Raw genomic sequence first — 21,530 nt, forward strand, 5'->3', positions numbered from 1 at the left:
AAACTGACCATTTATTCCTACCCTTTGTTTCCTATCTTTTAACCAGTTACTGATCCAGGAAAGGACCTTCCCTCTTATCCCATGACAGCTTAGTTTGCTTAACAGCCTTTGGTGAGGGACTTTGTCAAAGGCTTTCTGAAAATCTAAGTACATTATATCCACTGGATCACCCTTGTCCACATTCTTGTTGACCCCCCTCAAAGAATTCTAGTGGATTGGTGAGGCGTGATTTCCCTTTACAAAAGGCATGTTGAGTCTTCCCCAAGAAATTGTGTTGGTCTGTGCGTGATGAATACATAGATACATAAATAGCCGGGTTTAGCAGTAGGTTGATGGCTGGATTTTGGGAGGGGGGTGGAGGGAAGGGACAGGAGAATAAGGGTGAAATTTCCTCACCTGGGCAGCACTGAAGTCCCTTGTGCTGTGCCTCTGTGGGAGTAGGGAGAGGATTCCTTCCACCCCGTGGGATCAAAGCGCTAGTGAAAGGGGCTGAATTCAGCTGCCTTGGCAAGGGCTGCCCTGGATCCACGGAACAGGGCCAGCACGGCCAGTGTCAGGGGAAGCTTCCCCTGCAGCCCACCTCCGCTGTGACCCAGCTGGGCCACCTGCCGGGACAGGAGGGGAAATCAGGCTCCGTGGCTCGTCCTACCCAGGCCCTTCCGCGCAGGCTAACAAAGGGGTTTATGACAGCGCCAGGAACGATGCTCTGCCTCACCGATGCTTTTCCCATTCGCAGGGCGCGTGTCGCCCATGATGGGCAGGTCGCGGCTGCTCAGGGGAGTCCGTGCAGTGCACCTGGGTGCTGTTTCTCTCAGGTTTTAGCACCTCCTTGCTCCTCCCAGTTTTCTTCCTCTCAACACTCTGTGTCAGTGCCATTTCTTCCTGCCGGGCTTTCCTCCCCAGCTGTGACAGCCGGGCTCATCTCCTGGAGGCTGCCAGGGCAGGGGCTGCGCGCTACATAAATACCTAGTAACAATCAGACCTGGGCCTTCACTATCACACCTGTCCCCAAAGGTGAAGGCTCTGCCTCCGTTTGCCTCCTGCCCCTTCCCCGGCGGCTGTGTGGAGTCTATAATGGCAGGCATGCAGCTCAGCCTTGCCTCTGGCCTCTCCTATGCAGCGGACCCTGCCATCTGGCCATTAGCCAACGGGCAGGTGGCTGTGGTCACTTCCCTGTCTGCCCAGTCACCCCCGGGAAGGTGCGCACAGGACACAGATTTGCTGCCGATTCTCGCTGCCCCCAGGGACAGCAGCAGCATCGTGCGTTTAACCCCCCAAAAAAAAAAATGAATTGCAGGAAAATTAAAGGCCAAGAAGGCGCCAGGATCAGAGGCGAGCCCGGCCGATGCTTCCGACGTGAGCAGCGAGGATGAGGATGATGAAGAGGGCGAGTATGAAATCGAGGAGGACGAGGAAGAGGAAGCCAGCGACTCAGATGGTAAGCCAGCCAAGGAGGGTAGGGTGGGGGGGACCAGGCTGATCTTGAGGGGAAAGGAAGGGGAAATGTGGATGGTCTGTAGGTTTCAAGCCCCCCCTCCACCTCTAGCTCCCCAGCCTGGTTTTTGAGAGCTCCCCGGGTGTTTGGGGCGCCCTGAGAGAGGCGTTTTGCTAGGCACGTCGCATTCAGATGTGCCGACAGGCTGCTGGTCCCTTTCAAACAAACCCGCCAGGGCCTGGCTTCAACTTAACACTTCACCTGAGGGGAGCAGAGATGATGCTTCTCCTTGCTGGTTAACCCCCTGGCTACTGGTTCTCTCCCCGTGGGGGGGAGGGGTGGGGACACGGCTGGCTGGAGCTGCCGGTGCGTTGCCGGTGTTAGTGATTTAGGTGGTTGCGTGCACTGAGCAGTGCGTTCGTCCCGATCGCTTTGTGCAGGTAGCAGCTGGTGCCCGAAGGGGGTTTGTGCAAGACGCCCGTGTGCAGGCGAGAGGGCAGCCTCTCTGGTGGGCCCTAGCATTTTATACCTGCTCTGCTACCTACGAGAGACCCAGGTTGCCCATTGTGAGCCGGGTCGCCAGGGGCCAGCTAGGACCTGAAGCATAGCCAGTCTTTTGTCCTGGTCGGGCCCAGAACTCCCTCCGCCCCCCCATCTCACCGTAGCCTCCAGCAGGGTCGAAGGCTGGTTCCACCTGGTGCTGCTCCTGTGGCGTGCGCTCAGCGGCGCTCTTCCGGCAGCGTTGGCCAAGTCACTCCTGCTGCTTCGCTGTTGCCGCTAGCCGTGCCCGTCTGTGAGAGCCATAGGGGCCGGCGAGCGATCTCAAAGGTGCGGAAGAACCGGCACCGTGATGTTCCGGGTGCCGGTGGGAAGCGGCTGCAGTGTCGCCGGTGGCTGGCAGGTTTTCTTGGCTAACTGGGGGGAGTTGGCAGGAGCAGTGCCCAGAACCCGTCTGATTCTGCATGGCAGAAGGCTGAGGCTTGGCGCACGCACCCCGATGCCCGTGTCCAGGCTGCATGGGTGGCAGGAACGTGCTGGGAAGGGAAAAATCCTGTCCACTCTGGCAGTGTTTTCTCTTCTGCCCCCACCCAGCTGGTGGGCCAAGGGAGGGGAAGGGAGGCCTCCTGGTGCAGTGCACTAGAGAGCTTTCCCCGGGTGTTGGGGGCTGTGGGAGCATTGGGAGGAGCCGGCAGAAGAGCTGGGCTGTAATCGGAGCTGTGTTCTGGAGCAGGGGGCCCCTGGCCTGGGGTGCTCTGCACCAAACGAACCCTCGCACTGCTGTCCTGGCCGGCTTCCGCTGCAGGGGGCGTGTTCTGGCCCCAGCTGGGCTGCATGCAGACGTGCAGCGAAGGGCATCTTAGGAAAGCCCCAGCTGCCTGCCAGGCTCTCCCGGGGCTGCTTGGTTCCTGGCTGTGGTCAGACCCCAGCATTCCTGGCTGGCTGGATCAGGGCGGGGACAGGGGCCTGAGGCCAGGTGGCAGGGCTGAGGTTTGTCCCTCTCTAGGGTGGAGACAGGCCGGGAGCTCTTTCTTGCTCCGTTTTGTTTTGTTTTGTTTTTTTGCTGTAGCTCTTGCTATAAAGCAATTCAGGCTTCAATCCCGCAGGGGTCAAGAAATCTGGTGCTGCCACCGCCCCTGGGGGGGAGGCAGTCACGTGTCTCTGGCATTTCCCAGGCACCCTCATGAGCCCAGCGTGGCGCTCGGTGACTGGTGCATCTGCTGCCAGGCCCGTGGGTTTTGCTGGCAGCGCCCTGGCCGCTGACTCAGAACGGAGGCAAGCAGATGCCGTGCTCCGCAGCCCGGCTCTCCCGCGGGGAGGAAGTGGGCACAAGACCCGCCGTTTCTCCAGCTCTGCAGCAAGCAGGTGTCTGAGTGGCCGTAGGGTGTTGGCGTGGGAGCATAGCCCAGGGCCCAGGCACAGAGACGCCCTGGCTCTGCGGGCACCCCCACGGGCCGGGCAGGAGGGAGCTGAAATCTAGCCTGCCCAGCCCATGGAAACCAGCTCGCCCTAGTGCTCTGATTGGCGGGGAGCGCTCGCTTACCTTTGACGGGAACGGGCTCCTGGGCTCCGAGCCTGGGGCTAGTTTTCCAGCTGGGGTCAAGAGCCTCTGCAATTCCAACCCCCGTCCCCTCAAGGACCTGGGAGGAGAGGCCTCAGGGTGACTGAGAAGCCTGGCTTGGTCCCCTCACCTCCCCCTGCTTCGAACACACACGCAGCCTGCCTCTGCCTCTGCTCCGGAAGCCTCTCTGCTCTCTGGGAGCGGCAGCGGCACCAATAAATTAATGAGTGTCTGTGATTAATTAGTGATGGGTCACCTCCTCCACCTGCCTCGCTCCCTCCCGTTAAAGCAGGATTTACATCTCTCTGCCCACAGGCGATGCTGAGGAGGGGCCTTCCACCTCAAAGGAGACCCAGAAACAAGCGGCCCGTGCCAGGCGGCTGTCCGCGTCTGACCTCCAGCTGCTGGCCCAAGGGGCGGAGGACATTGTGGAGGACCTCGATGAGGACTACTTTGATGACATATAGGGTGACAGAAGACCCTGCAAATGCTCTGGGCTCCCTCCCTCTGCACCTAGGAGCCTTCCCCTAGGGCTAGTTCACCAGGAGGAGATAGGAGCGGGGTGGGGGGGTGTGGAATTCCTCACTGATGCAGAAAAGATGCTGCCTGGACCTTTTCCATCAGCGCGATGTTTTTGGGAATGCAGTAAAATTTGCTAAGCAGTTTTACCAGCCTCAACATGACCACAAAGGTAATAAAAAGCCCTCACTAAACTCCCCTGCCTTAAATAATGCAGGGTTTAGCTCTCGCCCCTTGGAGCCCCCAGAAACCAGTGGATGGAGGGACAGGTCCCTCTGACCATGCATCAGCCACCCACGTGCTGGGCCCGGATTGCTGCTCGTGTGTATTTGTAGCTTCCCTGTCACTGGAAACTTTCCCCCTGCCATTAAAAGCAGCTCAGAGCTGTGTCCACACATGCAAGCGGGGGGAGTGAAAAGGGATGTTCATGCTGACTGGGTGGACCTGTGCCTGTCAGTGGGTCAGTTCCCCTGGTGGGATGCTTCCCCCGAGTGCAGGCTGCGAGGACGCGGAGCCCCCGTGCTCGTCTGCCTCCAACAGGGCCAGGCTGCTCCCAGCCATGCTGAGAGCGTTTTTCACGTTGTTCCTCCAGCGCAAGGGCTGAGGGAGCAAACGCGCAGGGGTGTCTCATCGGCAACCAGATCCCAGGGGCAGGTGCATCTGTGCAACTCTCAGGTCGTTTTCCCCCCCCCCCCCCCCCCCCCCCCCCCCCCCAAACCACCGATTCATTACAGCAGTGCAGTCCTGTTGCCTTTTGTGGGGCTGCGCCCACACACAAGGCACCAGCACGGTGGCACAAAGCTCAGTGGGGCAGCACGTAGCCGGCCGAGCCACCTTTGTAGGGGAAGAGAGAGACGCCAGCGTGAATCTCCGATCTCAGCGTGGGCGTGCAGGGCTGACAGCTCCAGCATGCTTCGAAACCAAGCAGATTTGCTAGGAAAATGTATTGCCAGGGTGGGGCCTTTTGGCCAGGTCCCATCTCTGAGGGTAACGGCAGGTTACTGGCATTACACTGGATAAAGTGGGCGTGGGGGGAATTACGAGGCGAGTGGCTTCACTGAAACAGGGGAGGGGGGGAGATGCACCCAGAGTTGCACACAGGTGCTGGCTGACCAGGGTGTGTGGAGGGCACCTGCCCAGGTGTTCCTCTCTGCAAAGCACAGCCTGGGCCCTCCCTCCCTCCCCCCTCCCCCCACATTTGTCAGCCAAACAGCAAACCCTGCCCTGGGCCGTGTTCCAATCTCGGTTTAGACTAGGCAGCTGCAGTCTGGCAATGTGTTTTATGCAAATACACGGGGTCACGTGAGCCCTACTGCCAGCCTGGCCTGAGTGCGGCTAACAAGGCTGTAGTGAAGGTGGAATTAAGCCCATCCTGCCCTGCTCTGCTCAGCTAGTTACTGCTACAGCGTGAGGCTTTTGGCCCTATTAAGGGAGGCATCGAGGGGTGTGATTTAAAAAAAACCAACACTGACCATTCGCTGCAGGCTCCAAAGATCAGTGAGCGGCACCTCCTTACCCGTCATGGGCTAGACCAAGGACAGGGCGTCATTAACCCCTTCAATTGCCTCAGTTAGAGGATGGGTCAGTCTAATGCACAAGAACTGGTAGTAGCTTAGACCCAGAATGCAGGAGATGTGCTCTGGCACCTTGACAATGAGCAGGCGTTGTTCCACAGCGGGAAAGCAAAGCCCCTTTGTAAATTAAGTTTTTTTTATTTAAATTGATTGCTGGAAAGCATTTATTGTGATGGGATGGATAATGACAATTTTTTTTACAAGATAAAGAAGCTAATGTACCACCAAGCTATTTTTTAATAAGAAAAACGGCAGCACGTGCAACGTTTAACCGAAAAGAGAAAGGAACACAGAGCGCAGTACCACGGGTGATTGTTGGTCACAACTGTACAAGTCACAGGAGGTCACCCCACGAGTCACTGTCTTCTTCACAGTAGTCAAAACTCGACCCAAGGGTTTGCCTGGCCTCCCTCCCGCCTCTGGGCGCGCAGGGGTACCTGGCGCAGGGGCCTTGGCAGGCCAGAATGTGCAACTACCTCCACCTCTGGAACAAGGCTTTAAAAAAATAACCGCTCCACAACCAAAAAAACCTCAATGAGTTTGCTGTACACAGAGTTGGGGGGCAGGGGGCGGTGCTAGGAAGAGCCTGACAGGCCCTCACCCCCCCCCCCCCCCCCAACACCCCTTTCCGCTATCGTTTTCATTTTCTGCAAAAGAAAGTTACCACAAAAAAAAAAGTCCTGGAGGGGCCCTGGGCTGAGGATATGCTGCCAGTGTCTGTCGTCTCCACCCGTCTAGGGGGCAGCATCCCCTGCCCATGGGAGAGCGCCAAAGCCGCCTCTGCCGTACCGTCCGCACCGACGTAAACATGGACCGGAACTTGCCTTTTGCTTTGCTTTTTTTTCCGTCTGTCTTTGGTATTGGTTTAAGAGTTGCTAGAGATGCATAGACACCTGAACGAGGAGCTGAGTCGTTTCTGGGGAGGGGTGGGGTTGCTTTGCTCAAACTTCAAGTCTCTGCCTTGGTGGGCAGGCTCATCACCCCCAGCAGTTCGCCAAAGCTGCATCCCCTTGAAGGCAAACAGAGGAGTGTTGCCTGCCGCTCTCCCTCGGGTTTGGGCAAGCAGGAAGGGGAGGGCATGGCCAGCTCTCTTGAAACCCATATTTTCCCCTTTGAATTGCTTCAATAAATCTTTGGATTCTGTTCCCCCCCTTCTTTGATCTTTTCATACTGTGGTTTGTTTTTTTTTCCTTTTTGAACAAAACAAAGAACGCACACACACAACAAAATTTCCCTCTTTCTTCGACCCGCTGGCTGGGCGAGGGGAATCAGCGTGACGCTGAGTTCGTCGCCCTGTGGGTCTTAGTTCTGGAGGGAGGCGAGCGGCTCTGCAGTTACGCTGGCGGTTTCATGGTGTCATTCATTCCAGCCATTAACGAGGGGTTGCCGTTTTCCTGCTTGGGGGAGATGCGGCTTGCGGGGAGCAGACTGCCGCTGTACGGGGAGGCCACGCTGCCGGTAGAGGATGGGCGGAGCTCAGTGGGGGGCAGGTCCCGGTCCGGAGGCCTTAAGCCAGGGGGCTGCAGGGGGAATGCCATGGGGAAGCTGGCCATGTATAGGACTCTTCCAACTCTCTTGGCAACCTGAAAGAAGCAGGACAAAGAGCTTATCAAGAGGCAGTGGCTCCCCCAGGCTGGAAACACTATACACTGAGCTGGTGTTTCCACTCAAAGGTCCAGGCTTGCTGGATTAAAATGAATGGGCGGTTGGGGTGTGTGTGTGTGTGTGCGCGCGCGCCCTGGGTTGTATCAGTCAAACATGCAGCCTCTGGGCCAGGGGCACAGAAACAAAGCGTGTCTGGGAGGAGGCTGCAGGTCTTCCTTTCTGTTGCAGCCTGTTGCTTGCACAACCTGCTTCACAAAACCACCATGGAGAGAACAAAGGCTGCTGTGACCCTGTCCCAGCCCGACTCTAGTCTAGTTGCTCCGCACCCAGGCGGTGGCTGAGGTCAGGTTTCCTAGTGAAAGGGCCACTGGCGATTAGCCCTGGTTTGCATGTGCACATGGGCTGGGGGGGCTTGTAATGAACCAAAAGACCTGCCGGACAGTCAAGGGCTTGCAACGCCAAACAGCCGCATCCCTCCTGGGAGGTGCTCACACATCACTGCTCTGCTACCACACATGGGCTAGCTGGACCTGAGGGAGCTCAGACTTGCTGAACCTCTGCCCCGCCCTTCTTCCTCTGCACAAGTCACATCCTTGGAGCATCTACATTCACTTGGGACATGGCCATGGCCCCCCCCAGCCACCACGTCATGCACTACATGGATATCACAACTCACGTCCTCCACTGCGGAAACATAGAGCCTGTGTTTCAGCCTCCAGCTGAAAGGGCAAGATGCATTGACCCTGCCTGAACTCCAGCTTGGGTTACCTTGCACTTGCTTGTCTTTATCGAGTGCAAGCACCCGGGACCTTGGCTCTCCCTCCTGCAGCACACGCCTCCCTTGGGCAGTAATTTAATACTGCCCCACTAATACCGCCCTGCATTTCCTCTCCAGGCCTGTCTACCTCCTGTGCAGGCCCAGCCGCTAAACCTGTGGGATATAAAGAGAGGCAGGTGCTTCAAGTGCAGCTCCCTGAACTGTTCCCGCCCCAATCTCCGGCGAGTTGACTCTGGCCAGCCTGTGCTAAAGACGCAGTGTCTGCACCGCGCTCGCCGTCCCTGGGCAGTAGGATGTGCAGACACACAGAGCTAGTCTTGCCCTGCAGCCAAAGCCACATCAGGGAGCTGGGGTCCCACTCCCTTTCCTGGGAAGTCAGTCGCACCATCTGCTGCGTGTCCTTGCTCTCCGCCTAGGCAAGCAGCTTGCTTCTTAGAGGGGAGGAACCAGAGGTCTGCATGGCAAGCAGGACGTTGCAGCAGAAAGGCACAGAGACCAGCCCTCATTTCCTCTCCACCCCAGGGCTGCTGGCTATGGAAAATTAACTCCATTCACTCACCAATTCTCTTGCCTGCAGCCAGCCCAACTTGAAAACAGCCTGGAAGCTGCAGCCATGCAAAGGCGCATCCTGGCGGGTGCTGAATGTTGGGAGCTGCTGAGCCCCTGGGTGGCTAGATTTGGATTAGGGCAGGTGTGGGGGCAAGGGAAAGGGGTGGCTGTTGGAGGCTGCAATGCCCTCCCACCCCGCACAGAAACTTCCCCTGCAGCAGTTCTCATCTCCTCCTAGTTCAGCACCTAGCCAGCTGTTCTGCATTTAAGCTTTAATAAAAACACAGGCTTGTGTTTAACCCAAACAACTGGGGTATTATGCGGTTAGCAGAATGGGTAGCTTTGTCATCCCCCCCTTAGAAAACATGATTAAACAGAGGCAGGGCTTTTTGAACCCTATCTCATCCCCCCGCCCCCCATCTACACCCAGCACTTCTATGAGCTATTTGGAGCTCTCTGGTTTTAAGAAACATAAGAGTTTTATTTCCTACCGAACTGGTCCACAGGGAACAATTGCCCACAGAACCTTTTTATTAGACCCCTCGTAAACAGTAAGGGCTGCAGGGAAAGTAATAAAACTGCCCTTATTGTTTTAACATAATATAACAAATGTATAGCTTATGGGTAAGGGAAACTAAAGCAGAGGAATGTGTATATACGGAGCATGCGTATTACTGTAGCACGCTTATTTACATAAATTAACATGCATATATACATAAAATGTGTGTACATTTTGCTATACACATGTATAGCCTGGTCATATAATACAGTAATGAAAGTCTGAATGGACATTATTAATTTATATATATATAACCATTACAGTGCTGAGGGTGTCTATATCACAATCCAGCTACGTGCATATGGATGTGTCAGGGTGCATTTTGTTTTGCTCTCACAGATTATTTCCCTTTTAATCTTACCATCTATTTAGAAATGTAGGTGCCTTCATAAACGTTATGCTTCCTTTCCAAACAAATTGCCCTGGTATTTTTGTACTAGAGCCGATGCGTTTGTCTACTAGATCCTCCGTGGGTGTGTTTGTTGGACAATTCAGACACATTGACCACAACAGTAACAAATGGCTCTCAATCCCAGGAAAATGATGGTTAATTATCATCCGTCGGGCCTCTCCTTTGAACCTGCCATTGGGTGGGGTAGGGCCTACAAGCCAACCAATGAGCGCGGAGGAGGGTGAATGATCGCTGCCTCCCATGGGGGCACAGTAGGCTTTGCTTAACCTTTCCTACAACAAGAGGGGCCGTTCAGCCCTCCATCATCTGCATGCTCACTGACGCCGAGGCTATGGACGTCTCCAGAGCATCTGGGAGTGAGCCTCCCAGCCCAGGCCCACGGACTGGTGGTGGTGGGACTTGCGCTAGCCTGCTACAACAGCGGTGCTGACACAAGCGTGCTGGTTACACTGCTGTCGTGCCTTCTGTTCAAGGCTCTAGTGAATTAAGCCGACTCGCCCCGTGCACAGGAGCGGGTGTGTTGTACAGGGGGGGCGGTTAACCTCACTCAATGACTGAAGATCACAGTGTGCAGAGCGGCGAACGCAACCCAAGCGTCCCAGTCCCTAAGGCTGCAGATCAGCGTCCTGGCATTGTGGCCTTCACCCTGTGGTGTAAGACAGCTTGGAGGGGGGGCTTTGAGACGACATCAGCGCCGCTCTTACCTGTGACCTGATCTTCAGTGCTGGGCCCAGTTTGAGCCCCATGTTGGTCAGTAAGTGCTCTTCGGTCAGGAGGGGCAGCGTCTCGCCATCGATAGCCTGTTCCCTGAATACCTGCAGAAAACCAATGCACACCTCCATGCTTACAAATGCCAGCGCAGAGCACATCGCATTCCTCAAGCCAGCAGCATGGGAGGACCCATCGGGGAAGGTGAGCAACCCATTTATTATCATTACTTGCTGTGTGGTAGCTCCAAAGAGCACTAGTCATGGACCAGGCCCTCCCCCCGTACTAGGGGCTGTACAAACACAGAACCAAGAGCCAATCCCTGCCCCAAAGAGACTACAGTACAGAAGCCCCTAACATGTTCCCATACAGTATTCTCCAAAGCAGGGGAACTTAACGTGGGAGCGTCCCACGTACATGCATTGCCCAGCATAGTCTCAATAGACATAGAGCTTTTCACTTTCACGGGCTGAAAGTGCCACAGCAGCTCCTGGCAGCCACGAGGAGCAGGTTCAAGGAAGTCGTGCTCAAGCCCTGCCAGGCCTGGGATGGAGCAGCCTTGTCTTTAGTTACACAGCTGCAACTGCATGGGTACAAACCGCCTTACCACACACAGGCTCTGTGACCCCAGTTCAAATCCAGCCCAGGTCAGCAGCGACACAACGTTATTCCCATCAGTTGCTGCCTAGCATGAAGCAAGTTCGGCGGGTCTCGCCATTTCCATAGCGGTGGTGCATACCATAATGTGGTTGCTTTGCCTGATCCCGCCCATCACCCTCCCAGCTCTTGCCAAAGGTCTCTCACCCTGCTGCTCCTGTCTGTAGGACCCCTACTCATAATCAGTGAGTCCCGTCCTGCCACACCCTCACCAAACAAAAGAGGGCTTCTGAACTCACCCCGATCTAAAAAGGCTCAGATCATCCTCTGAAATCTCCACATTTGATTTCCTGATAAAAGAGGTTATTCTCAGACACAGCTAGTGCTGGAAATAACCGGGGTAGGGTTGATTTAAACAAAAACCAGGCACTAACACTTAATGTACACGACAAACAGATAGGGGATACTGGGCAGCGTGTTCTCCATACAAACCAGGCCTCAGCTATGGCACTCACACTTTGTCCTGCTTTTTTATCTGTGTTAATGTCCACTTTAAATTAATTAGAATAAAATCTCTGCACCCCCTCGGTGCTGCATCTGAGCAGGGGAGGTTTTTTGCGCTATGCGCACAAGCATCACCTCCCAGCTTATATCTGAGATGGGCAGCGGGAACAATGCAAAATGACCTGCCCCTCTCAATGGACAACTAATTGTGTAGTCACTCACACGGGGTGCAGCGGATTTCTGAGCACATTCACCTCCTTCATTAGAACACCTGACGTGACAGCAGGATCATTGTAACTTACACAGTTAAAACCTACGCTGCTGCCGAAGTGTAATTCATAAAACCATGGGTAAAAAAAGCCCAAAATGGCAGAGAACTTAAAAACTGGATGGTAAGAGGCTGTGATCCCAGTGGTGACTGACGGGGGTGATATTCTAAACCAAATGAGCTCCGGGCTATGTTTGTAGCTGTTTCTATCAGACGACACTGACTCAACAGACGTTCTAGGCTTCAGAGTGGCCATCCTGGAATTCTGTCACACACACGCACCCCTAGTATACACACACACACACCCCTAAAAACCCTTCAGATCCAGCCACCATTTCCAAGGAAAGAAGGGGGGGGGGGGGAAAACTGCAGAGTTTGCTCTGCCTCCACCCCAGTGATGGACAGGCCCATGCAGCAGCCTTGTGGTAAAAGCCCAAGTCAGGGAATCAGGACGCCTGGGTTCTCCTGCCAGGCCTGGCACAGACAAGACACCACCCTCCCCAGGGCGTCTGTTTGCCATCTCTAAAGTGGGGATATAATTATACTAATCTCCCTGCCAGCATCTTTATTCCATTAACGCTGGTTCAGTGCTTGCAGCTCCACTGCTGGAGTATAAAATATGACTGTGATTTTTCTTGTTTGCTACCGAGCCATTTCCCCTCAGTGACCCAACCTGGCTTTGATCGGTCACATGTCTGCTTTTCCCCCCCATAGCAAACCACGGGTTTGCTCCACACGGGTTTTTCCACATGCAGGAGCGAGCGCTGGCCTCTTGCCTGGGTGAACTGTCTTGGGGCTGCAGCACCGGCTCATAGTTGAATCCGCTCCTGCTCTTTGCAGAGTGGCTTTGCATAGCCTTGTTATTACAGCCCAGTGAAGGGAGGGGGGCTTTCAGTTTGCTCTAATGGTTTCTTTTTCAGCTGTGCACTGCATCGCAGAACCATCCCCTTGGAGAGCAAGGGTGGCTGCTGAGACAGCTGAGCGGCTGCAAGCTCATTTATTGCTGGACTCCACCAGCAAGGCTGCTCTTGATGACTGCAGCATGTGTTTCTGCTCTTTGACCTAGCGAAATTTAATAGAGCCATTTCTTTCCTTCCTACGAAGCCAACATGGCCAGGAGCCAAAAGGCTCCACTCTCTAGCCCCCAAAAGGTCTAACCTGAGCGTACAGGGAGGGCCTCGTTTCACCAGGGGCACAAAGACGGACGTTGAGGGAGATCGGGAGTGGGAAGGAGGACTTTGTTTTCGATTAAGTTACATTTTTGTGTCTTTGAAACGTGTTCCCGAACGCAGAGCGTAACCGCCACGCTCTCGCAGGGCTTCCTGGCAGGAGCGCACTGCGGGCTGGTGCCAGACCTCCCCGGCATCTGCGGTTTGGGAGGAGAGAACAGACAGCTCTGCCGCAGCGGGTCTCCCCGGCACGCTGGATTTTTCATACAGGAAAAACCTATTAAGCACGTAGCTACGATGCATGAAAAATCCATCATCCTTTTAACCCCCTGCCTGCCAGCGCCCCCTGCCCGCGCGGGGCGGCCGGGGGCCTGTTGTTTGACCGTCTGCCAAACGCCGAGAACTGCTGAGCCAGGGCCTGTCAGCCAGCTGCGGATTGCCTGTCCCTAGGCGCGCAGGGAGGTGTAAACGGCCGAGTCCTCGGCAAAGTGCTCGTGTTACGGATCTCTCCACTTTTCCTACCTGCCTCAACGCTTGCAGCTGTGTGTAAATCCAGAGTCAATTCTACTCCCACCAGCGCATCACCCCACGCCGGGCTGGTTTCCCACGCACCCACCCCCATCTCAGTAATACACCCACTCTCCCCATCCCGCCCGCCCTCCTCTCACACCCCCACCCCTTGCCGGATCTCTGCACCCACTGCCAGCCCTCCCCTCCCCCTACGCCACACAATAAAACCTGTCTCTCTCTCAGCCCCCCACCATGCCCTCAAATCTACCCTCTTCTTTTCCCCCTCTCCCCAAAAACTTTCCCTGCTCTCTCAAGCAGCCCCCCCCTCAGTTCTAGCCCCTCCCGTCTCACACTCCCCCCGCTGTCACCGGCACACCCCCCCATCTCTGCCAGACGCTCCCTCCTCCCCTTAGCCCTCCCACGCTCCCTCGCAGGCAGCTGCTCGCTCTGAGGGAACACCAGTCTTACAGGTGGTTTTAATGAAGCCTGTCATGATGAGATTAACACCACAGTTAGGGGGCAAAGAAGGACAGAGCTTGCATTGAAAGTACATCATCCAGCCGCCCCAGGGAGCGCAAAGAGAGGGGTTGCTTCCAGGCCACCGTAAACGGGAACGGCAAAGCCCAGTTCCCGGCCTCCCTCTCCCCTCTTGGGGGCGATCTTTAAGAAGATCGTTTATCTGTGAAAACATGCGGTGCTATTGCCAGGAGGGTAAAATACAAGGAGCCGCCTATTCAGGGCCTGAAACTCATGCCAGGTGCCCAGGAGCGATGCTAATGCTGGGCTTGGCCTTCTCATGCCGGCAGGAGATCGATCCCTTTCAGGGCCGTTTGAATGCTGTAAGCGGCAGCTCAGCTGTGGTTGCGGTCGTAGCTCAGGGAGGTGCAGTGCCCCCTTATGCTCCAGGGGAAAGGGATGGAGCTTTTGCAAATCAAGTTTTCATCCAGCTCAGAAGCAAGTGGACAAAGCTGATCATTTCCAAGCGGTGCCGTTCCCCTGAGCTCCCGTGAACTGGATGCCCCAGATCTGCCCTCCCTCGCTTTCTGGGTCTCTTTGTTAAGCTCGATTCCCTTGCCGTCATCTCTCACATCTTCCCTTTAGGAGCTGCATCTTAGCGCTATCTCCCTGGCTTCTGTGTCTGGGTGTGTCTGTCCCATGAGGAGTTGGATTCTCCTAAACTAGACCTCTCCTAGTTCTCCTCCCCCTTCCCTCCCCATCACTCACTCTCCTGAGCACACTGTGAAAAGACTGTCCCAGACAGCTCAGGAATCTGTGCGCTTGCAGTTAGTGCAGGCTCTCAATGGGGGTATTTATAATGGACTTCAACAGCCGTGGGAGCCAAAAACAGAGCTGTTTTGTGTGTCCCACCTAGCTGGCTCAAACTGAGCAGCTTTATGAACCCTGCAGCACTGATGGATGCATTGCTTCTGCTGCAAAGGGCTTTAAAAAAAAAAAAAAAAGTAACCGTGTGGCGATTAATTTAGTGTGAGGGTCTCTCAGCTTCCTCCCCTTCTCCCAGGGCTCTGCCCCTGTAGCGTTCCCCTCCACCCTCTCAGGAGGGGAGATCACTCAAAGCCGCCAAGCTGTCGGGTGTTCAGATGAGTCCGTCAGGTTCTGACTGAGTGGAATCTGAGCCGCACTCCCTGGAGATGGAAGCCTGGGCACGTCAACCCAGCTGCACCACTGAGCGCCCCGGTGCAGGTGGCTTTTTACCTGGGCACTTGGCATAGTGCTCAGGAGTGGGGGAGTTACTGGGCACCGGAGAGATCCCAAAGCCTCGCATCCGGCCAACCAGGTGCTGCCTTTTGGTGAAGATGCCGCAGGCTCCCAGCTCCTGGTGCTCTCCGATCAAGGGCACACAGACCCTCATTGTAACATGCCAAAGGCTTGGCTCCCCAGGGCAGCCCGGCACAAAGCCAGCCTTGTGCTGAGTTCGGCTGGGGGCCCCCGCCAGACCTCCACACCCACATCTCCTCCGGCGGGGACCAACGGCAGGAAGCCTCTGGCCGTGAAATCCACCCAGTAACTCAGACGCTCACTACCTCCCCTCTTCCAACCCCTCCCGCGTTTCTCACTGCTAGCCACAAACACGTCACTCCGTGCCCCGGGGACGGCTACTGGCAGCCAGCGCCAAGCCGGTAGGAAAACAGGAAAGCCAGACGGGCGACAGGCCCGGCAGGGCTCTCAAATATTCTGCCACGTTTGCGCTGATTGATTTGCAGGGGTTTGGCAGGGCGGCGGGAGGGGGGTGTTGTCGGAGTGAGTTCTCCCCCTCCCCCTGCCCCTGCCCACCCCGCCTAATGTTCTCAAGCTGCTCCGAAGTTACCTGAGTGTACTCGCCACAGCCAGACAAACTGCCCACAAAGCTACAGACGTCCTCCACTGTCCATTTGCTGATGTCTTCCAGTGCAGGGCTCTCCTCCCCATCCAAGAACAGACCTCCCATGGCGCCTGGATTGTTTGGGGCGGAGGGGGAAGGGGAGGAGAAGGAAACATAAATCATTAAAACCCCACACAGACAGCACCGGGGCTGCGATCTGAATATTTCTCTCTAGCCACACATCCATTTTTAATGGCCTGTCAATTAAAACGCTGGGGCAGGGTCAATTCATAGGCCTCCGCCTCCTGGAGGTCCCTCGCTCGGAAAAGGTGTTGGGGGGAGAGCAGGAGGGAGGGGAAAAAAATCCCCTCTAATGTGTTTCATGTGTTTAATGTTCTTCAGCTGCAGAGACCGGGTTGGGGGGAGGAAAGAGAAGCCCATGAAGGAGTGTTTCTCCACACACGCCGCAAAATGGGAAAACTCCGGCTGCCCTGCGAGTTTCCCTCCCTCTGCCCTTCTCCCAGCTACGTGGGGCAAATGATAAGAAGCCCCCACACCCTTCCCCGGCAGCCTGCTGCTCTGCTGGAGCTGGTGTCGCTGAGAGTTTTTTTACTCCTTAAGAACCAACCTCTGTTTTCAATCCCCCTCAGCCCAAAACGTCCAGCTGCCTCCCACGCTCATTGCCGCCACCTCCCTGTAACGGGTTAGGTCACGGCTGGGGAGCACCGATCACCCCCAAAGAGCCCCACAGAAACTCTGAGCAGAGTCTGGTGCGATTCACGCAGGCACGCCAATCCTCTGAAACACAACAGCGGTTCAGGCCCTGGCCTGTCAGCAGGTCTGGAAGGCGACGGAAAGAGAGCACGCCAATCCCAGACTGGGAGAGCAGAGGTATCCCGGACCCCGAACGTGTAAGGAGAGAGCTGGACTACAGCTTAGAGGGGAAGGGGCGGAGGTCTCTAGAATGAGAAAGGAGGGACTGAAAACCAGCCAGGCAACTCCAGCTTCTCCTGTATCATGACAGAGGAGGAAGGGGGCCGCCCATGAAGAGCCAACGTACTGAATGCTCATAACAGAAAATACTGGTTTGAAAAACGCCTTCTTAACCTGCGAGCTCACTGCCTATGGGATCCATGAGGCCAAAAGCGCAGGAGGAGTCAAAAAAGGCCTGGATATTTACAGGAATGAGAAGAACATCCAGTCACATTGGCTAGGGTAAAACTTCAGAAGGGATATCACATCTCAGGCTGCAGGGCCCGAGCCAAACAATAACTGGAAGGAACATCCCCCGCCCCCGAGACACGCTACCACAGAATTATGTGTTGTGGAGGTTTTAGACCTTCCTCTGAACCATCTGCCGCGCCAGGCATCGTCCTCAGCCGTACTTGTCCATCCGAAAAAGGGACTGGAATTGTTCGTCTCCCTCCTAACCCCTCTGAAGAGGTATGGAGTGGGGGCACCAGAAGGTTCATCCTCCACAACCCATGAGTGGGGTTGAGCACCCTCTGTATGCAGGAATGCCCCCATGCTTTGCTCCTTACAGGCTGTTTTATTATTACTGGTTATTTGTAGGATTGTAGAACTTAGGAGCCCTAGTTATGGTCCAGGACCCCACCGTGCTAGGGGCTGTACAAACAGAACAAAAAAGACAGTCCTTGCCCCAACGAGCTTGCAGCCTAGGTCATGGATCCTCAGCTTCTCCTCCCAGATCCCCGAGTGCAGATCAGAACCGAAACGCCTGCCCCTCTCTGTCCTCAGCCCATCCTCCCCCACCATCTCCCTTTCACACCCTGCCCTCCAGAGCGAGGATCCGAGCCTGCAGGGCCCCTCTGCAGAGGGCAGGTGACGTCGTGACATGCTGGCCAGAGGCCTTCGAAAGCTCAGTGGGTCCCTCCAGTGATGTGAAAAAGCCAGACATAGAACCCTGCCTCTCAGTCCCGTGCTCCAGACGGAGCCCCCCCGATCCACTCTGCCCCTTCTCCTCCCAGTTAGAGAGAGCCTGGGCTTCAATGGACTTTTATCATCATCATCCCCCCATATAAAGGCTGCAATGGAAATTACTGGCTTTGCCATGCTGCAGGGAGACTCGGGGGGCAGGGGGGAATGGAGAGGATAGAAGGGGTTTGGGACATCACTGGAGGAGCAGCATTTTCTCTTCCCTCCCAGCTATAAGCCGGATGGACTGACAGACGAGCTTCCTTTAGTTACATTATGGTTTTAATTCATGTTTTGTCCCCTGCTCAGGAAACCAAACTCCCAGTTGTTTATATTGAAGGTAGTGAGACACTGGGATGGCTGATTGCCCCCCCCCCCCTTTTTTTTTTTGGAAAAGTGGCTGCAGCTCGGTAAATAGAGGAAGTGAAACTGAACTCAATTATTCCAGGCACAGTCAACGCTGGGGTGAGACGCCTCCATCTGTAGCCAGAGCAAGTATCTCCGAGGGGATCTGACTGTAACAGCCAACTGCTTTACAATGAGGTATTTCCTTATTCCAAAGGAAAGCCAAGGATTGCAGCCGCGTGCAGCGCTGGGGAGCGAATCCTTCTCCCATCAGTCAATCCGCCAGCCAGCCCCAACCTCAGGCACTGCCCAAGACTCCATGGAGAGGCTGGGCCCTATCTGTTTGGCATAGGTTGTCTCCAGGTCCCTGCCAGGGATTATGGACATAGGGTCACGGTCAACTTTATTCGTGACCGGAAGGGCTGATGTCAGGGCATGGGGCTGGCCTCTGCACCTCTGCTGTGGGCAGGCACGTGGTTGTGATCCTCCAATTCCTAGGGTAGATCTGGGGAGATGAACTGAGCCTGTCAGCCCTATATCTGCAGCCTTGTTAACATCACGAACAGCGCAGAGCCAAAGGAAGAGAGAGAGATGGCCAGAGCCATGCGTGCCTGCAGTCAGCCTGCTGTCTCCAGGAGTCAGGGCAACCAGTCGTATTTTCCACAAATTCCCACACAGGAAAACCGAGTATTGCCGAAGCACTGATCTCAAAGGGTTTGCCTGCCCTCCCCGTTTATCCCAGGGAAACACACAGGTCTATCGGTGGAAGCGGTATTGAAAAATAGGGGAAATACCAGCACAGTGGGCTCAGGCCTGATTCGCCATTTCTATAGCACAGAAGAGAGAGATGCTGAAATCCTGGCCCCACTGAAGCCAGTATCAAAACTCCCATTGATTGCCGCCAGGCCGGTACTTCCCCCAGAGACCCCCACTCTGCAGCGATGGGCAAACACCCAGAGCTTCCTAGATTTCAACTAGAGATTTGGGGGCTCAGCACCTCAGAAATAAGAGGACCTACGCTACCTATTCAAATCAGTCCCCGTGCCACAGATCGACCAGCCTGTCCCTGGGCTCGAGACATGCAAGAATTGCTGGGTGCAATGGCCTGGGTTATGTAGGAGGTCAGACTCAATGATCAGAATGGCCCCTTCTGGGCTTGACATCTATTTATCTCCCAGTCCCGGCAGAGTTGGTCCCTACTGTATATTGCCCAGCCTCTGGTCCTGTCTAATTTTAAATGTCCCAAGCCAGGGGGCTCCTCCTCCCTAGATCTCAGGACATGACTGTACAAACCCCCCTTTAGGGCACTTAGTAGAAAGATGGTAAGAAATAGGTTCCAAGGATCTATAAGGGACGCTCCCTCTGTTGGTAACGGCACATTGCTGAATACTGCTGGACAGTGGAGACGCAGTCGAATCTATCCCCAGCCAGGCTTCTCTTGTCTCACTGGGTGAGGAGCAAAGGTCTGAGGGTCCGGACCGATTACAGAGCATTTCCACCAGAAGGGGCCCCAGCTTGCAAGGGCTGAAAAATCATCATCCCAGGCCAAAGTCCTGTGTACAGGTGCCCACGTAAGAACACCCCCACACCAGCTGGTAGTAAATAATCCCTCCCTCCCCCCAACTTTCTGGCAGCTCTGGTAGAGAGGCCACGGGTCATTGAAATGGGAGTCTCCACAGGGCTCAGCTGAGGCCCAGGGGCTGGCCGGGCAATGCAGGGAAGGACTGCACTGGGGCTGCCCGGCTGAACGTATTTGGAGCCGATCCAGGCGCTCAGCCCTCAGCGCCTTCCCCCAGCACTGCCTCGCGAGAGGAGGGAAAAACACAGCTAGTGGAGTCCCTGGGCACGAGCTGTGCATTGACACTAGGGACATGCGCGAGCCTGGACAGCAGGCCCGGCCGCTGGCTAAAGGGGGATAGAGCCACCCCTCGTTGCCAACGGGGCCTCAGTCCCGACAACCAAGCCTTGTTTTCTGCACAGCCCCTCTGATCCGGCCGAGAGAATCAGCAGCAACTCCCCCTTCCCCCTGCCCCCACTCAGAACAGGCCCAGAAGCCAACACACAGAAGGGTTTAATCAGTCTTATTATCACTCTCTAACCCATCTCCCATCCCCCCCCCCCGCCCCCCATGCACACACCACAGAGGGTTCAGGTCATGGAACAGCACTGGAAGGCTCCCGTTAATTGCTCTCCAGACTGCAGATCAATAAAAGGATTTTAGCCTCCCGCACACTCCATCCTTCACCTTTTCCGGGGGGAAGGGGGGCGAGAACACAATGCCGTCAAAACCTTGAAGAGATGAGGTCATCCAGCAGCCGCCAGATTCCCAGGAGGCAGCTCAGGGAATCGACCAAACTCCGGCTGCCTCGTCAATATTTTTTGTCATGGGGGACAAAAAAACCAGTTCTCTGCCTCCAAAGAAGGACAGGAGCCCTCCCCCTTTCTGGAAACCTGTCGGGGCTGTCTGAGACTCCAGTCACTGCCCCTTTCCCTTCTCCCACACTCTATAGGGGCTGCCATGCTATCTGCCTCCTTAGATGGTCTGCTCCTTGGAACACAGCCTGTCTCTTCCTTACCACGGCGTCCTGCACACCACCAAGACCAGAGGAGCTACAAAAGCAGCCCACATACAGGAAAGAGTTAAGAGAAGGTCTGTTTTTCTGTCCTCAGGCACAAACGCCTCCTGGAGCCAAGGCTGGTCATTCCTTGGGCAATCTAGGTGTGTGCTATTCAGAGTTGGGTTAATCGATGCACCCCAAAATACCAGTGAGAGGTGGCATGGTCCAGGGGCTCTGGAGACAGGAGCTCTATTCCCAACGCTCCGTCTGATCCGCAGTGTGGCGTTGGGCCTGAGTTTGCCCTCCCACCCCTGATCGGTCTTGTCTATGTGGATAGACTCTTCCTATGGGCTTGTCTATACTGCCACTTACGAGCAGCAAGCTGGGGCGTAGATCTACCGTGCACCATCTGCCACATGCTAAGTCACCATGTGGACCTTGCAACTGGGCGCTGAAAGGCCCACGGTGCGCTTTGATCTACTGCTGTTTCTGACACCCATCTACAATCCGCACCCTGCTCTATAGGGGCGCACATGGGGCGGCCACAGCACAGAACCACCTGTTTCCTTTTAAACGATTGGGAGCGGAAGGCTCCCGCGAGGAAGCTTCATCTGTGGGAGGCAGTGGGGATATTTATCGCGCTGGCTGCCTGCCTGTCACAGAGCAGTTGCTTCCTTCTTCGGCCTAGAAGGTGGCTCCGAACGATCCATGTGTTAAGGGCAGCCGCACTTGTCCTGCCAGGTTCATTCATTTACCCTCACTCCTTTTCTCACAGGATGCAGCATCTAGCCCCTGCTAACTGCTAAGACAAGGAATTAGAATATGCATCTCTCTTTGGCTCTGGGGTGGGCTAGCAGGGCTGAGCCAGCACCATGGGCACGCTGGGAATCTGAGTTCAAGTCCCACCTCGTGCTGGGACTTCCTTTCCTCACGGGTCTGCATGGGGCATTGGTGAGTGGGCGGTGTCCCCTAGTGGCGCACACCTCCCTCCACACGCTGCGGGATGCATTTTAAGAGTCATGCAGGGGACAGAGAGAACATGCTTCTCGCACACGTGTGTGTGACCATATTGCCTTCCTTAACCCTTGCCGCTGTTGTGGGGCTGACTGGATTCCAAACAACCAGC

At 55.5% G+C, this 21,530-nt stretch overlaps 2 protein-coding genes across 7 annotated transcripts in view; one reads left to right on the forward strand and one right to left on the reverse strand.

Annotated features, from left to right (window-relative positions):
* Positions 1-4,669, forward strand: part of NOC2L (NOC2 like nucleolar associated transcriptional repressor) — an 81,066-nt gene extending 76,397 nt beyond the window's left edge. For 2 of the 3 annotated variants that reach the window (XM_067567297.1, XM_067567301.1), the window contains exons 18-19: positions 1,298-1,438; positions 3,810-4,669. In XM_067567297.1, the coding sequence (XP_067423398.1) occupies positions 1,298-1,438; positions 3,810-3,961 (293 nt within the window). In that variant the 3' untranslated portion in view covers positions 3,962-4,669. Of the gene's footprint in view, positions 1-736; positions 846-1,297; positions 1,439-3,809 lie in introns of those variants that run through there. The other variant, XM_067567298.1, reaches the window with a different exon arrangement.
* Positions 4,670-5,806: 1,137 nt separating this feature from the next.
* SAMD11 (sterile alpha motif domain containing 11) overlaps positions 5,807-21,530 on the reverse strand; it is a 174,434-nt gene continuing 158,710 nt past the window's right edge. For 2 of the 4 annotated variants that reach the window (XM_067567293.1, XM_067567296.1), the window contains exons 12-14: positions 15,573-15,697; positions 10,195-10,305; positions 5,807-7,170 (exon numbers count right to left, since the gene is read on the reverse strand). In XM_067567293.1, coding sequence (XP_067423394.1) covers positions 6,922-7,170; positions 10,195-10,305; positions 15,573-15,697 — 485 coding nt within the window. In that variant the 3' untranslated portion in view covers positions 5,807-6,921. Of the gene's footprint in view, positions 7,171-10,194; positions 10,306-15,572; positions 15,698-16,633; positions 18,352-18,527; positions 19,293-21,530 lie in introns of those variants that run through there. The other 2 variants (XM_067567295.1, XM_067567294.1) reach the window with 2 other exon arrangements.

The sequence above is a fragment of the Emydura macquarii genome, unplaced genomic scaffold (assembly GCF_026122565.2).
Source record: "Emydura macquarii macquarii isolate MOO-44397 ecotype Brisbane River unplaced genomic scaffold, CSIRO-AGI_Emac_v2 contig_2768, whole genome shotgun sequence".
Classification (NCBI taxonomy): Eukaryota; Metazoa; Chordata; order Testudines; family Chelidae; genus Emydura; species Emydura macquarii.